Source organism: Pezoporus flaviventris, unplaced genomic scaffold (genome assembly GCF_033815535.1).
Source record: "Pezoporus flaviventris isolate CSIRO_AGI_PZ_B2104156 unplaced genomic scaffold, CSIRO_AGI_Pfla_v1 ptg000025l, whole genome shotgun sequence".
NCBI lineage: Eukaryota > Metazoa > Chordata > Aves > Psittaciformes > Psittacidae > Pezoporus > Pezoporus flaviventris.
In genome coordinates this window covers 17507574-17525296 of record NW_026892573.1, presented here as the reverse complement: position 1 = coordinate 17525296, position 17723 = coordinate 17507574, and the positions used below count along the sequence as shown (strand labels likewise).

At 40.5% G+C, this 17723-nt stretch overlaps 2 protein-coding genes across 5 annotated transcripts in view; one reads left to right on the top strand and one right to left on the bottom strand.

Moving 5' to 3' along the window:
- The first annotated feature begins 132 nt into the window (after positions 1-132).
- On the top strand, positions 133-629 carry MRPL57 (mitochondrial ribosomal protein L57). Its single transcript, XM_061457689.1, has one exon. It carries the CDS (start codon positions 153-155, stop codon positions 462-464), a length of 312 nt encoding a protein of 103 aa, XP_061313673.1. The 5' UTR covers positions 133-152; the 3' UTR covers positions 465-629.
- Positions 630-7811: 7182 nt separating this feature from the next.
- ZDHHC20 (zinc finger DHHC-type palmitoyltransferase 20) overlaps positions 7812-17723 on the bottom strand; it is a 42608-nt gene continuing 32696 nt past the window's right edge. The window contains exons 8-13 of one of the 4 annotated variants that reach the window (XM_061457674.1): positions 15419-15551; positions 13298-13424; positions 11979-12068; positions 10837-10952; positions 10367-10444; positions 7812-8218 (exon numbers count right to left, since the gene is read on the bottom strand). In XM_061457674.1, coding sequence (XP_061313658.1) covers positions 10407-10444; positions 10837-10952; positions 11979-12068; positions 13298-13424; positions 15419-15551 — 504 coding nt within the window. In that variant the 3' untranslated portion in view covers positions 7812-8218; positions 10367-10406. The remainder of the gene's footprint in view (positions 8219-10366; positions 10445-10836; positions 10953-11978; positions 12069-13297; positions 13425-15418; positions 15552-17723) is intronic. The other 3 variants (XM_061457675.1, XM_061457676.1, XM_061457677.1) reach the window with 3 other exon arrangements.

Sequence of the window (17723 nt, the reverse complement as noted above, 5' to 3'; positions counted from 1 at the left end):
ATTGTACTGCCTACATGGTTGTATCAGGTTCTGCACTTCACAACAGTTTAAAAGCAGTGGAGTGTGTGCAGGGTTTTAAATTTTTCTGGTTAAATTTTTAATGTTTGTCCCTAAGGTAGTATTTTATGGTTTTGTTTTTATTTTCAGGCATAATGTTTTTAACAATGGTCTTATTCCGAAAGAGAATTCCTGGAAAGCAATGGATTGGGAAGTACAGGCGACCAAGAGTGGTTACCCTTGCAATGAAGCAAGCAATGATCCAAAGGTTGGAAATTGAAGCAGAGAATGAATACTGGCTGAGTCGACCTTACCTGACGCAGGAACAGGAGTACAAACATAACACAGAAGAGAGACGTGCAAGATGGGAGGCTTTCAAAAGCCGGGTGAGAGCCAAGTTGCCTGAGCACAGATATATCAGCGATGACTTAAACCACTTAAATGTGACAAGAAAGTGGACAACTTGAATAATACAGCGTATTTGTGTTTGGCATGTACTATTTGCTACCGTGGCATCTGATGCTGTACCTATTATGGTAGCTTTGTAATTCAGTGTAATACGGGTGGCTGGCAAATGAGCCTCTGCTGCGGTGTACAAAATCTCAGATTAAAACAAGGCTTGTGGAACAGTGTATGTTTTCTTATTGCCTCTTCAGAAAAGACAGCTCTTCCCATGGCACTCTGCCATCTGCCTGCCTTCTGTTCTTCAGGGGCTTTGCATAAACCAGCATGAGTTACCAGGTGCAGTGAGCTAGATTTATAGCTTCATTAATTTCCTTTCGAAGGCTTGGAGAACGTACCTGCCCTGTTGAAAGGGATTATCTGCTGGTACTGACCAGGTCACTTACTGGTTGCTTCCCTTTCTGAAGGGGTACTTCTGTATACATCAATACATGTCTGAGGCAACTGATGATAGTTACATAGTGCTGCCTTCATCAGGCATGCAAGGACCAAGATGAACTAGAATTACAGAGGTGTATGAGGCTGGAGCTTCTGGAATACTGTAAAACATCTAGTTTTAAATTTTCTGGAAAGAATTGTTGAATTTAAATGCCAGTGTCATTGTCATGTCAGTGTCAATTTGGGTGTTAACTGCTCTCTTAAGAGATAATTTATGATCTAAAAGGAACACAGCTGATTTTTGTTTGAGTGGCAGTCTGACTTCTAGGTCATGTTTAGCATCCTGAAGGACATAGTAAGCCACAAGCCAGAGGTTTCTTAGTTCCCCTCTCAAGACCAAGTGACCTGAAGGAGTCAGGAGTGCGTAATCTTAGATTTGTTACAGCTGGAGTGTAAAAAACGGTATGGTTACAAAATGCTTCCACCAGGCAGGTTTTCTCACTGATCCAACACACACGTGCTACAGCTAAGCCATTTTCAGATTCTTTCACATACTTTTATTAAGTTGATGTTGCATTCACTGGTGAATTCAAGTGTCAAGTCCATTCAGTTTTATCACATTGGAAAAGAGGCCTAAAATGGTACAACTCTTTATTTCAACACAAACTGTAATTTGGAAAAATATGAACAGGTCTGAACACTGATGTACAAAATCTTGAATGCACTTTTAGTGGCTATAAATGGCTTAAGATGACATTTGTGGGAGAGTATACATATGGGGAAATTGCACAATATGATTAAAAAATAAAGGAACTTCCAGGCAAAGCAGTGTGATTTTGTATTTAATTAATTTATAAAAGCCCCTTTTAAAAAGTTATTTCAAGTAATAAATGGCAACATGTTTTCTCTGTGCATAGGACTAGTCCTATCTGTAACATATAAAAAAATAAAATGTGCTGTTATTACATAGATATTTTACACTTCACCTCAGATTTCAATACAGCTCATGACAAGTTTAGGCAGCACAATTAAAAACAAGCACATGGAAGTAGAACAGTTGGGACATTGTGAGTAGTGCAAATGTTAAAGACCCTTGTTGGCAAATACAACCATAACTGCAGAGAGAACCTAGTGACATTTCAGCTGTCCACGTTAAAGAGGGGGCAGGTGTCACAGCAGGGATGCTGCCTCTTTCCATGGTAGTTTGATGACTGTAAATTGATCAGAAAGGAACTTGCTAAGCACGAGAGTTGTCAGCTAAGCAACGTAAAGGGAAGGGAAATCTGCATATTGCTGTTAATGCTTTGGTGCCAACAAAGGTGATTCCAGCACTTCATTCCCCAACACATCTGCCTGACTGCTGAGCACATGCTGTTTCCTAGGACAGGGTATGGGAAACACCCAAACCAAAGAAAACAATCCTGTAAACAGTCAGACTTCACTACCTCATTTAAATAAGATTCAAGTAATTTCTGCAGAAAACAGCCAAACACTGGTTTGAATCTGCATTAAAAATGACTACAACTTGCAGCTTTGTTACATTTCATGAGTAATGGAATTAAGAAAAATACATACAAAAAGCTGTCTATATATACAAAATAAATTGATAGAAATTACTGTACTAAGCATGTTCAGTGTTAAATCACTTCATATGCAGCTGCCCTCTTTGGTGCCATTTAGGGCTAAAAGAGCCTCATGATGGTGGTCCACACCTAGCTATTTGGTTGGTACTGTGAAAGACTTTATCTGCACTGAGTGAAAGTAGCTGCTGCTTGGAGCCTCTGGAAATGCATACTTGGATCCCTCAGCTGTATACGGTGGCCTCATAGAACTTAATGAAGCTCAAAATTGTTTTTAATTTTTTTATTAAATATGGTCAGTCAGTGCTTCAGATCCAGGTGGGTCTGGTTAATCAGTGTCAGAATCTGTGACTTGGTAAATCTGCCAGACACTAATGCTGCTGTAAATGCTGGTCTTTAACTCTTCTTGGGGCTCTGGTAAGCTAGAAGTGGACCATACTTAGATCAATCAAGAACTTCTTTGAGTGCATACTGAATAGTACCGAACGTAACCAAAACCTCCAAATGCTGGAAGATTAGTTGCAGTAACAGAAGAGCCACAAGAGGTCAAATGAGGGAAGGAACAGTATATGAATAGTATAGCCATTTAGCACCCTGGAGAATAGGGATGGTTTCTAAGAACAGTACCAAAAGCAGTTTGGAACCCGCAAATTCCACATTCGAGTGACAGCTTTAACAAAGTTACTGTAATCTCAAATCACTAAAAATAGAAGTTCCCAAACTCTCTAAAATAACCCTCTGAATATTTAAAGTGGAAGTTTTTAATCAAAGGCTTGTGATGTACATAACCAGTGGGTGACACTGCAGGAAGCCTGTTACGACAGAAAACAACCCTTCTTCCTGCCCTGTCAAGTGCCTTTGGTAGAAGCAGCAATGGTGTGTGGTGTGCACTCTAAATAGATAATCCTAAGGGAAAAAAGTTTTAAGTATTTTCTATTAATGCATCTTCTGCCTCATGTTCACAGGTACAGGTTTATCATCACAAGACATTTCAGAAACCTAGAGGACAATTCACACTGAAATCTTGCCCTGCCTCAGGCTTCTTTTTTTTTACACCGGGAGTTCAGTAACATTCTGCATATGACTTGTGTGTGTATGGGGATTTTTTTAAAAGAAAAAAGCAGTGAGAATTACTAAAGCATAGTTTCTAATTGCAGCCAATGTCAGCTATCCTGCAGTAACTACTACTTATGGCTTGCAATAGTAATTTGATGGATCTAAAAGCTTAAGGGCTGTTACTTTTAGTGGCAATCTAGGTATTTTCAAGAATGCTGATGCACAGTATGTTAAAGCACAAACCCGGCATGTACAACATGACCTAGCACAATGAACAGTTGGTTTCTCAGGATCCATCTTCCCCCTGCTCTTCTTGCTGCATTCACTGCAAGTTTTCAGCGGATGGGGCAAAGGGCCCATTTCCTGGAGTACCCCTGATAGTCCCCAGCCACTGCCAGCAGCAGTACCAAAGTTTGCTTGAGCTCAATTGCCAAAGAGCTGCTTGCCCTCCCCAACTCAGCAGGTGGTGAGCAATTATACTGTGCAGCACTTGTGGTTCTTGGGCTTTATTCCTCTCTCCCTCCTTTTCATTAAAATTATTATTATGCTTTATTTTAATTATTAAATTGTTCTTAATCCAGGGCTTTTACCTTTGTCTGGTTCTCCTGATCCCACCAGGGATTGCTTTTTCCAAGCTCAAGATCGGAGCATCCCGACACGTAGGAAGTCAAGGAAGAGGGCCAGGAGACCTGCGTGGCTAAATAGGGAATTGCTGGGTATGCTCAAGTGGAAGAGGAGAGTTTACAGGTCATGGAAGGAGGGGCTGGCCACTTGGGAGAATATAAGGCTGCTGCTAGAGGATGTAGGAAGGCAGCTAGGATGACTAAGGCATCCTTAGAATTAAACCTCGCAAGAAGGGTCAAGGACAGCAAAAAGAGCTTTTTCAAATACATGGCAGATAAAACTAACACCAGAGGCAATGTAGGCCCACTGATGAATGGGATGGGTGCCCTGGTGACAGAAGATACAGAGATGGCAGAGTTACTGAATGCCTTGTCTCTGTCTACTCTGCTGCAGGCAGTCCTGAAGAGCCCTGTACCCCTGAGACCTTAGATGAAGTCAGGTCAATGGAGCGGTTTGCCTTAGTCGATGAGGAATGGGTTAGAGACCAGTTGAGCAATCTGGACATCCATAAATCCATGGGTCCAGATGGGATGCACACGCTGGTGCTGAGGGAACTGGCAGAAGTCATTGCTAGACCACTCTCCATCATCTTTACCAAGTCTTGGGAAACGGGAGAGGTGCCTGAGGACTGGAGGAAAGCAAATGTCACTCCAGTCTTCAAAAAGGGCAAGAAGGAGAACCTGGGTAACTATAGACCGGTCAGCCTCACCTCCATCCCTGGGAAAGTGATGGAACACCTTATCCTTGGTGCCATCTTAAGGCATATCAAGGATAAGAGGGTTATGAGGGGCAGTCAACATGGCTTCACCAAGGGGAAATCATGTTTGACCAATCTCTTAACCTTTTGAGGAAATAACATGGTGGATGGATAATGGCAGAGCAGTGGATGTGGTCTACCTTGACTTCAGCAAAGCATTTGACACAGTCTCTCACAGCATCCTCACAGCTAAATTGAGGAAGTGTGGTCTGGATGATCAGGTAGTGAGGTGGACTGCGAACTGGCTGAAGGAGAGAAGCCAGAGAGTTGTAGTCTATGGGGCGGAGTTTAGTTGGAGGCCTGTAACTAGTGGCGTGCCTCAAGGGTCAGTACTGGGACCGGTATTATTTAATATATTCATCAATGATTTAGATGAGGGAATTGAGTGTACTATCAGCAAGTTTGCTGATGACACTAAGCTGGGAGGAGTGGCTGACACACCAGAAGGCTGTGCTGCCATCCAGCGAGACCTGGACAGGCTGGAGAGTTGGGCAGGGAATAACTTGATGAAATGTAACAAGGGAAAGTGTAGAGTCCTGCATCTGGGCAGGAACAACCCCAGGTTCCAGTATAGGTTGGGGAACAACCTGTTAGAGAGCAGTGTAGGGGAGAGGGACCTGGGGGTCCTAGTGGACGACAGGATGACCATGAGCCAACACTGTGCCCTTGTGGCCAAGAAGGCCAATGGCATCCTGGGGTGTATTAGAAGGGGGGTGGTTAGTAGATCGAGAGAGGTCCTCCTTCCCCTCTACTCTGCCCTGGTGAGACCCCATCTGGAATATTGTGTCCAGTTCTGGGCCCCTCAGTTCAAGAAGGACAGGGAGCTGCTGGAGAGAGTCCAGCGCAGGGCAACGAAGATGATTAAGGGAATGGAGCATCTCCCTTATGAGGAAAGACTGAGGGAGCTGGGTCTCTAGAGGAGACTGAGGGGTGACCTTATTAGTGTATATAAATATATAAAGGGGGAGTGTCACGAGGATGGAGCCAGGCTCTACTCAGTGGCAAACAATGATAGGGCAAGGGGTAATGGGTACAAACTGGAACACAAGAGGTTCCACTTAAACTTGAGAAGAAACTTCTTCTCAGTGAGGGTGACGGAACACTGGAACAGGCTGCCCAGGGAGGTTGTGGAGTCTCCTTCCCTGGAGACATTCAAAACCCGCCTGGACACATTCCTGTGTAACATTATCTAGGTGTTCCTGCTCTGGCAGGGGGATTGGACTAGATGATCTTTCGAGGTCCCTTCCAATCTCTAGCATACTGTGATACTGTGACAAGGGAAGCAAACACGTGGCTGTGTGGTACCCAGGTGCTGTCCAGGGTTAAACAGTGACAGCATGTATGTATTACCTCAGCTGTAACACACTAATGTAGTAAAAGCCATATGATACCTTAGGTCCTCCATTAAAATTCCACCAGTGTTTGGGGCTGCAAATTTTGGTATTCAGAACAAGCCACTTAAACATGCAGCCTTCTATCTCTATCATCTCCTTCAAGAAATTTTGCTAGTGCATTACTGCTGCAAGCTGATGTTCAGATGAGCACTTCTCACTTGACACTTGAGAAAAAGCCAAACCTTCCAGCTTAATGTGTAGCAAATGTTTTTGTAAGTTTTAAAGTTAGCAAATGCAAAATTCCTTGTACAAAGTTTGAAAAAACATTCTGCAACTTTTATAAAACACGCAAGTTTGGACCATTACTTCTATCTCAAGAACATCCAACCGTGACCAAATCATGTTCATCAGTTCTCAAAGTGTTCTTGTTCTAGAAGATTAATATCCAAGAAAAAATTATTATTTCCAAAGAAAAAAAACCCAACTTGTTTTAAACCTTACAGTACTCGATACCTTATTAGATCCATCATAAACATATTACTGGACTACTACCTTCAGTTTGTATCAAAAGGGCTCACATCTGTTTATTATCAGCATCAGCTGAACATCAGAAAAGTTACACTCAGGGAAGTCGTACTTGTCATTTTTTCCAGGTGCAAAATTCTAACACCTTCCAAAGAGGAGACAGCAATCTTCTATAGAGGAGCAAGGGGAAAACCACCCCTGTTGTTTGCCGTTTGTCTTGAGCTTAGGATGGACTTTATTCCGCACACAGGAAATATTTTGCCTTTTGGAAACAGGTACATCTCTGCATGAAGCACTCAATCTTTAGCAATTTCAGCATCACAAACTGGACTTGAAGGTGGCAGACTAAAGGCTACAGATTTTCAGTGCGTTAATACTGATGTACAAGCAAACACTAATTTTCACATAAGTACTTGATGTGTGTTTATATGGTACTTTAGAGCAAATAAAAAATTGTGCCTTTATTAAAAAAGATAAAACAAATACATAACACAGTATTTCTAAACCATCAAGAGTCCCACAGAAAAAGCAGTACTCTTCCAGTTCCATTTTCTAACAACACACAACTGCAATAAAGTTTTCCTCAGGGGTACTTTACCATTTTGTTACTGCCTTATACAGAACGCTGCAAACATTATCAGAAAATGTAAGAACTCTTAATTCATTTTTGGATTGGCTTTTCTTTGTATGCTGATAGACAAGTGTTGGAAAATAATCATGTTTTTTCAACAAAAAACCAAGTTTGCTTCTTTAAGCTATGTTCTTGATATTGTTAAATAAATCAAGTTAAAATAAGGAGAGGTATCAATCCTATAGCAAGAAAGCAACACCCAAGTAAAAGGCTTTTACACTGTTGGCATTGCCTTGCTCCAAAGCATAGCCAGCAGAAGGAATCCTCAGTCCTGAAAGACTTGCAGAGCTATAATCATGGGGTAGACTGGTTAACAGAAGAGGGGAGAAGAAAGACTTCATCGAGTCCCTTCCCCATCCTCTGGTGTTTGAACTACAAATAGTCCCACTTCAGACTCACCGTCCATGCTCTATGTTGATTTTTTCTTTCCCTTTTTTTTTTTTCCTCCTTTTTTTTCTCCTTTGTCTTTTTTCTTTGTTGCTGAAGACCTGCTATGGACGTGACTTCTGCAGTGCCTAAGGTAAGAAGTTTGCCTGTGGGTGGGGTAGGAGTCTCTGCAATCAACCCCCACCACTGCAACGTAACAGAAATGCATAGTTCCCCACTCTGGACCTTGTGCATCCAAGCAGGGCACTTCAGGATTTGGCCCTTTGGTAGCAGTATATAATTCAGTGTTGCATAAATGCACATTAAGAATCTTAAGGCATCTGTCTTAACTTCCCTGCTCTGTAATAGTACTTACAAAAATCCACTGTACTGTGCAGAAACTTCCATTTCTTGTCTCTTCCCAAAATGTTTGTGTTCCATATTTTACAGATCAACTTCTTCCAAACAAAATTAAGTAATATTCAAGCACAAGATGCGTTGCAGAAACCTAGTGAAATAAAAAAGGTAATTAATTAAATTGTACCATTAGTTTTGAAAAACACATCAGTGTGTTACAAAAATGCAGGTAGGTAACTTCATTTACAGACTGCTCATGCAGGACAGCAGTGAAGGTAATATCAGCTTGAAATTGCTTTCTGGGAGGTGTAGAATTTTTTGCTTTGTTTTAGTCTTGTTTTAAACAGCTTGTATTTTAGAAAATTATCTGCACTGAGAACCTCAATCCATCACCACTGACCTGTGGCTGAAGTCTCTTGAATCTCTGATTGACAAGAATTGTGCATTCATTTTGAATCAAACTGACAGATACGGGGACACAAATGCCATTTGCCTTAGTGAGGCTGGGGGACTGGCCTTCCTTTGCCAATCACATTCTTTTTTCTAGAATAATCTGGGAATTTTATTTTTCAGCCATGACTCTGACTGCTTCTGGTGTGTTAAAAATTGAAAAATACAACTACTGTTCTGTTCCAGAGTATACAAAAGTGCATGGAACAGATGTTGGATCTCACTGCTATTGCACAGTTGCTTACGATTGCAAGAGGACAGGAATTAACCATTTTGGCCTTCAGAAACTGTGATCAAATCCAACTGAATTCAAAACAGCTGGATCACTGTGCTAACTGAGTTAATTGTTGTGTGAGGTAACACCAAAATGCTTTTGCTTTGGGTGAAATTATGCACATTTATTTATAGAACTTTTTAAAACTACAGCATTTTGGGCGAGAGTGACACAAAAAGTACTCAACCTTCCCTTATCAAACTTGGTCTGAGTTTAGGAAGAGAGGCAGGATAGGAAGGAAATTAATCCCAAACTATTATCAGTTAATTGTCTAGCTTAAGCCAGTCACACACCCTCTCTAGGTCAGTGGAAAGAAAGCTTAAGACTTTGCTCTAATTCTCTACCAAAGGCTGCTGGGGATGAACACTCTTAGAAGATACCTATCCCCTTCTGTGAAGAGTATAAAGCCTTAGGAACCTGTTTAAGATCAGATTAATTTTTATATAGCTAGAGGCTGAATGGAGTCCCTTGCTTGGGACATGCATTTGCACATTTATATCGTGTTTGTGAAGGGAAAACTCATCACTGGTGGGTTCTCATGGTTGAGTAGGTTTTTCAGAAGTACCACCCACTAATCTAATTTTGGCTTTGAATGAGTTTACACTGAGCAGGCTGACCAAGCATCACACCATCCCCCACAAAGACCTTTTAAGACAGATTTTTTTCTTGAAAACAAACCAAAACTGTTCCCAAAACAGTGATTCTAAGTCAGAAGTCTTATTAAAGAAAAAGCATGATCATAAAATTACTGAGTTCACAAAGCTCAAATACTGTGTTTTCTGTCCAAAGACAATGGCAGTTCTTTGCAAGTTCTGTCTCTCATCTGGAAAGGAGGGAAGGCAGGGGTGTGTGTGAACGACTCAGCCTTCAGCATCGACAGTTGCTAGTTATCCAAGTAAAATGTTTCTCCTCCAGAAAGGAAAATTTAAAGGGAGCTTATAAGCTCACCACAGTATGAACTCAATGTTTAGTCACTGGAAATACACCACAGAAGTTTTCATACATGCAGCAGCACTCACTGTATTTCCTAATTGCCAAGTGCCCACAGAGCTCTTACATAAAAGATCACTGTCAACTCCAAGTATGACGAAGCAGTCCCTACGCAGACACATTATTTATTTACCTATTGACCCACCTTCCTTGTGCGCACACAGCTTCTTAAAAGCGTAAGAGCAGAGCATACCTACCAATACATGATTAAAACCAGACAGTTCAGGAGCTGTTCCTTTAGAACAGTACTTCCCCAAGACACAGCTTCATCTTGAAACTGGCTATTTGTCAGATTAGATTCTTCTCCCTGGTCAGATAACAAATCCAGCACTATCCACTTAAATCTAAATTACAGGACTAGTACAACTCATCTCAGATCTAGCCAGGCCACGTTTCCTGCACCACAGCATTACTCCCATTCTTGCCTTCTTAACAGCCATTCTGAGTTTTATTTAGACCTTCCTATAACTCATCCAACTCAGAGGACTCCTCTGCGCTCAATGACTATTAACTTCTGACTTCAAGACGTCTATTTTAGTTTACTCATACACATACAGAAATGGCAAGCAATTATGTTGGTCTTACCTGTTTCTCACTGAGATGGTTGGTTAGTAATAAACTCAGATCAGCTTTCCAATGAAACTATAATATGCTTTTTTGCACCTAAAATGTGAGAGAATCTCAATTATGTGTTTTTGCAGAGTTGCACAACAAATAGCAAAGTCTTCAAACCAGAAAGCACATTTATCATGTTGTGCCTGTTTTAGAAAAGTATTTTCCTCCCCCTAATCCAATGGAAAATATCCAGTATTACAACACAAAGTGCAAAAGCAGGAATTACCTATCCATTACCTTAGCGTAATGACTCATTTTGGAGCAGACCATGGGACACAAGTTACCCTTAACTTCTAAACATGCTGATGCGATTCTATGGAACATATGTTCTTCTACTTGATTTCAACCAATTCCTAGGGACTACTTAGACCTAAAAAAAATTGAAAGACCCACCACAAGCAAAACCATAGAATCATCAGAAGTTTTACAGCACAAGCTACCTGATTTAACATTTTCCTCTTCAGGGCCACTTTCCACCCACTGACTGTCACTGGTTAGCAATCGATTTTGTGATTCACTGAGTGGTCGAGTAGGAAAGGACTGATTTGGTCCAGAGCTGAGAAGTAAGCAAAGTCAACAGGAATTCCATAATGGCAGGAACTGCTTATTTCAGACATTTCTAGTTACTCAGAGCAAGGCAAACAAAACCCTATACTGACAACTAAAAATGGCCTCCTGCTCCCAATCCTAATTCTCCTATATGCCTGCTCTGGTCATCAGTCGAAACCCTTACCTGACATAGGCTACTCACAGTTCTAATGGAGAAAACCACAGACTAATAGACAAGAAACGGCGTGAGAACAACAATGCTACTGCCACACAGTTGAAAAGAAAAACTAACTAGTACTATCTCAAAAGAACAACCTAATGCCATTTTATCCCACCAGCAAATGCTAGTGCCTTATGCTGAAAATCTTCCTAATGCAAAAGGACACTGCTGTTTGCACAAAGGTCCTGCTCTTGTGTAAATTCCACAGGTTATATTGCACTGGAAGCATATTCTTCACAGTATTGCCTTTGAACCCCTTAATGCTTGATAAATCAGGTGACTGCTGCTCACAACATCAGCTACTAACTCACAAAACTTACACAGAATGCTTCTAAAATGGCAAATGTGAACACCCCCAAGTAATGAGCTAAAACCCCTCCAGTGTTAAAAGCCAGCAAATAGCCACAATGATCAACCACTCTTGAAAACTGTGTCTCAACATCCCTTATTTAAACATGGTTTAAACCACGACAACATGCTAGAGGAGGTGAAATACAAATACCACCTAGCCTCTCATTCAAAAAAATATCTTAAGCATTTTTTTTTTCCCCAGGGACCATTTTTCAGCCTCCCCTAGGACTTTTTTGACTGTATTTTTCTGTATTAGTTTCCTCTGTTATAGGTCAAAATCAAGAAAACACTTTCTGCATCAAGCAATACTTCTTAGTCTTGATCCAGTCTGTCCTTCTCTGAAGACTTACAAAGTAACTCTGAAGATGACAAGAAGTATGAAACATTAAAAAATAAGTTTGAAACAAATTCTTCTCTAAGTATGGAGCAGTACAAAATCAGTATCTTAAATACAACAGTTACCTTTTGGCAGGTTCATTTTGGCTTGAGACAGCAAGTTGCTCTGGATCCATAATCACCAAACGAGTTGGGAAATTACACCCATCGCCCAAACTAAACCAGAAATAAAGATTCAAATTACTGTTTGTAGTTGACTTTAATGAACTGAACAAGTACCCATGCGATAAGCAAACACTACAGGCTTGAATCAATTACTTGAGTGCAGCACTGAACTCTGGACTTGAAAAAGGCAGTTCTAACCACTAAACTGGATGATCAGTTAATTAAATCTTGGAGCTCAAATGATTCCCACTCTACCATGCAGTATGGACTGCTGAGCACAGCACTAGCCTATCTATTTCAAAAACACTGTTTCTGTAGACTGTAGTCCTTGCCTTCCCATAAACCACCATACACATGTAGTCAGACTTACATAGTCATGTAGTATTTACAACCCCAGAAGCTGTAGCATAAATAATATTTTGGTGGCCGTGCTTTTCCCTCCGCCCATCATTCTGAGGTTAGCTAAGCCTTCTTTTAAAGCAAGTTTAATCAGGACAAACATGGTGGCAAAACAGCCTGATCCGTCTACAATATAGCCCAGTCAACTTAAGATCTTTTTATTACCTCTGCTGCTTGCAACCAGACCTCAGCTTCACAAATAGGTTCACCAACCTTTTAAACTGATATACAGTCCCCAAAAGCAATGTTGAAACACTGCTCCTACTTATTTCTGCTTTCAGGAGTGGTGGGAGTGGGCAGCAGGTCAGCCTTGTTTCAAGCTTCTGAGGCATGTTTGCAACTCCCTAACACCAGCTCAGCTGAAGTTTTAAACCAGCTTTACATAAGGGTTTTTTTTTCTTTTTTGCAGTGCTGCTTATTTACATGCACTTTTTCAGGCAGCTCTGATACTGAAACTGTCAGCTACAGCAAAAGGAAAGCTGTCAAATGTTCTTAGGGGTAAGAGGGGGTGTTTTTAAACTGATGTTGTTCCAGCTGAACAACATCAAGCAGTTGGAGTTCAAGCATTTGGATCTCGACTGAGTCGCTGATTTCTGCTTTACAATTAGACAGTAGTACTATAGCCAAAAGGTGTATAAATTTTGAAATACACTTCTCAAACCTTTCCAAATTTCTGTATCTAGAAGACCCTTGTCATTGAATGAAAACCCCACACAATTTGCTTAGTTTTCTCCTGCACATTTTCTCTACACCAATATTCATTGTGCAAGATTTACAACTTGGCATTTCAGCTGTCCCTTATTTTTTTTAGGAGAAGGGAAAGCAAGGTGAAAGCCATGGGATCAATTTATTCCCAATTCATTCCCATTCAGACTGAATACCTGGTAAAGATAGGGATTAGCCAATACTTCTTTTCATCTCCAAAAACTTCCCTCAGATTTTTGCTGCACCCAAGAGAAAAGCCATTTTTATCAGGGCCATTTCGAAATGTAGGTGCACGGAATGTTTCTGTAAAAGAAAAAACATGCAGGATCTCTAAAGTGATAAGGAGTCAGGGAAGATAAACAGACTCAGACTTATCTATTGTGAAAACAGTGCTGGGCAGGCTGAGACAATCTTGATGTATATTACGGGGGATGGGGGAAAGTAATCTCGAGTAATCAGAAAGCATTACAAAAACAATCACAGGGTTACTGACAAAAATAGAAAGGTAAGAAAGTCTCATAAGCAGAACAGTCATCTTTCTCTTTACTTTAATCCAAGGTCTGAGACAGAGCTAAGTACCATCAGCATGCCAAAGTGCCAAAGATACCACACCCCTTATCCATCAATGGCTAGTACTCTCTTTGGCCTGTGAAACCTTCTTTGAGCAGGTGGCTTCCTCTTTCAAAAGCAATTTACCATAAGCACCACTGGACCTGAACCCATACAGGACAGTATTTTGCCACTTCTGCCAAGGCCTGCAGTTGAATTAAGAGCATCCCATGGTATCAGGGAAAGATGATAGCTATTACATTAGAAACATAGACAACACATGCTGTAGTAAGCCACCACCAGTTTTCTAGTCAGTCCAGTTACACCCCTGGGAAGTACTGAGAGGACTCATTGCTCTCTCCATACCAACAGCTCTTCTTGAAAGTTGGGGCTGTTCAGCCTGAAGAAGAGAAGGCTGCGTGGAGATGTCATAGAAACCTTCCAGTATCTGAAGGGGGCCTATAGGGATGCTGGGGAGGGACTCTTCATTAGGGACTGTAGTGACAGGACAAGGGGTAATGGGTCAAAACTTAAACAGGGGAAGTTTAGACTGGATATAAGGAGGAAATTCTTTCCTGTTAGGGTGGTGAGGCACTGGAATAGGTTGCCCAGGGAGGTGGTGAATGCTCCATCCCTGGCAGTGTCCAAGACCAGGTTAAACGAGGCCTTGGGTGATATGGTTTAGTGTGAGGTGCCCCTGCCCATGGCAGGAGTGTTGGAACTAGATGATCTTAAGGTCCTTTCCAACCCTAACTATTCTATGATTCTATGATCCAGGCAGTAAATAAAAGTACTGGGTTACCAACTGTGACCAGTGACTTTTAGGCAAGGAATATGCTAAAATTTTGTTCAAAGCTGAAAAGGAGACTGAATATTCCCTAAATCTAGATATGTTAAAAGAGAAAGGACTCAAACAGCCTTCCTGTCAAGCAATCAAAACACTTCCTCCATCAAAAAATTCTAGCAAGCTGAAAATTATTTCAGCTTTTAACCAACCCACTTCCTTTTTGAGATTAGAAATTTGACTTCCATTGAAAGGTGTAAGATTTTGATTTAACTCAGTTGTGCAAATACCCACCAGTCCCTATCCCCTCTACCCCCCGAGAGAAACACTTAAAAATTGATTTAGCAAGAACTTTAGATATTTCAACTCATGCACATAACTTGCTTATGCTGGTCAAAGCCCTTAAAACATGTAGGCATAGAAAACATGTGAATCTTTCATTATTTAGGAAGTGTGCATCAGTGTTTCCATTTTTATAACACTGCTTTTACAAGCCACTTCCTAATAGGGTCCATTTTCTCTCACAGGATTAGAATACTCTTTTGGATCTAGTTTAAAACGTAGCATGCTAATATACAATAGAGCCTTTACCCTGGGTGGGGCCACCCAGCTACTCAAAGTATTAAAACAAGAGGGTTACTGACAAGTAACAATTAGGTAATACAGTTATTACTATAAAAAACGCACACACAAAAATGCACAGTGCCTCAGAGATCTCCAAAGTACAAACAGAAGAAATTAACATTCATCATGAATCTGAATGTTTGGCTCCAGCAGAGGACCCTTATACATGCTTCATTTCCCTGTATGTTTCTCCTTTAAATTACTTTTAGTGAATATGCTTTTTATTGCACAATACTTAACAAAACTGTTTATATGTGATGGCATATCCTGTAGACCTCACATTCCCACTGACTTGTTGGTTTTCTGGACAATGAATAGTTCCACATTCAAATTAACTGACCTATGGTTGATCTGTTTTTGCCAACTAGCCAGCAGTGGTAGCTGAAGAGTGACAGTATGCTGATGAAGAACATGGCTGCCACAAAGAAAAGGAAAAGGACGTGGAATTTTGCATGGGTAACTGGCAATTCATTCTGGGAAGAAAGAGAGAAAGAGATTAATACATTAACACTTCTTAGCAACTAATGCAGCATTGTCATTAAACATTTTTCTGCCATACCCATTCTTGTATAGGTCTTTCACCTCACTTTTCACAAAGTTAAAAAAGCACAAGCCCAGCTTGCATTTCATGTCATGCTAGGCTGGTATACAACAGCTTCAAAAGCTGATGGGTACCCCTCAACCTGAGTTTAGTAGCATGAGTACCTATGTTCATGTCTTAGTTTTTAAATGCATAGTAAGGAGCAAGGGGGAAAAAAAAAAATTCCTATACTAAAAAAAATGTTAACTGTCCACCCACAGCCAAAGAGACACAGAGAAAGCATGTCCAAAATCACTTTATTTGAAGGGAAGAAAATACAACAAAAATGTCCAAATCCTTTCCGAGCAAAGGACCTGCCTCTGAACTGCTGCAAGGAACGTAAAACGGGAAAGGCTGTCATACTGTCTTTCTAAGACTGAACAACTAGAGACAAGACATGGGACAGATCTTCAATTTTTTATGATCTCTGAGATTTCAACAATAACCAGCATGTGCCTACCAAAACCAATCTGCCATGTCTGACTAGGCAGAAATGAATCACCAGAAGATACATGTGAAAAACAATTTCAGTACAGCCACCAGATAAAAAAAAAAAAAATACAACCTCCCACCCATATCAGATAGTCAATTCCACCCCCTAGCCTAGGTATTTTTAGGCTTGCACTTTCAAGAGGCCAGTGGGATTTGTAACAATACTATTCTGCTTTTATATCCTCAAAATCACAGAACTTTTAAGTAGCTGACCTTTAACAGCACTATGAAAGCAGAGAGGCTATTTTAATTCAGCTGTTTAAATACCATTATTGCCATTACTTTTTCCACTAGCTCATTCAGTATACCCACTTATCTAATGCCGATTTTTTTCTTTTAGACTAAAAGACATTTCAATTAAGATCAAGTGCACATGGGCATTATCTTTATCCCTGTACACTGCCTATATTCACAGGAAACACATTACAAGTCTCCTTCTTTCTCTGATAGTGTAAATAACTACCATGGAAGACTGCATTAGAAAAATTACAGCAGGAACAGTATTTAAATAATTACAGCAATATTGAATTTTACCTTTGGACAATTCTCTGCAGCTTTCCTGTGGCAAAGCTTTGCGCAAACAAAGACAATTATTAAACACTAGTATTATGTTAAGACAAAGTGTTTGAAAACAGCACAGGCTATGCTAAGAACAAAATGGTTGGTGCTCTCAGCTGTGCCAATTTCTAACACCCAACAGCAGTCTGAGCCCTTGTTCTCCTAGAGAATGGAGGAGAAAGTACATAAGAGCACACTACTAACTTCCAAAGCATAAAATCTTGCTACTGAAATATAGTAGTACAGCTATTCTGGATCACTTCCAAGTGGTTCCTCATCTTGAGCAGCCTGACTACACCAGGTGCATTCTCTGAATCACAAGTAATGCTTATGTGAATATTCTGTATGACGAAACCATTCAGAAAGGTCTGAAAAGCTCAGAATACTCCAGAGGTATAAAGAATTGCTTATAAATTACAAAACCTTTCTAACTTCAGAACACATCTATTACCATTAGATGTAGTTTCAGTCAAAACCATAAAAAAAAAAATTGCCATTCTTTGCACAAAGAACCTATCAGTACATCAGTGCAGTTTTTCTTCTTTCCAAGTACTGAAATATCTTTGTGGGATGTATCTTCAGTGTAACATCTGAAATTGAACCAGTACATAAGAAAATAAACAGGAAAGCTTAAATTAGCTTTTAAATTCCAAGCTTTATACCTGAAGAGTAGTATTCATCATCTCAGCTCAGATGCTAGAGCTTAATGACTCTGTTGTAGGCAAGACGTATGGCTTTTAAGTTACACTAATCTGCACAGAATGTCTAGGGAAGAGCCCTGGGATTTACCGTGGAGTCAGGCAGATACACACAGCATTTATAAAATGCTGGCTAACATCAGATCATGCTACAGTAAGAAAATGATAACACAGTCCAGCTCTTTGAACTGCCAGCTAAATTCAGTTTCCTTATTTACTGCCTTTTCATTGATACAGTTTTGCTTTGACAGTCTGTGCAACAGTCCCTCTTCCCTCTGCTGTAGGGATGTGTTGTATTTCGTGATCCATTGAAATCA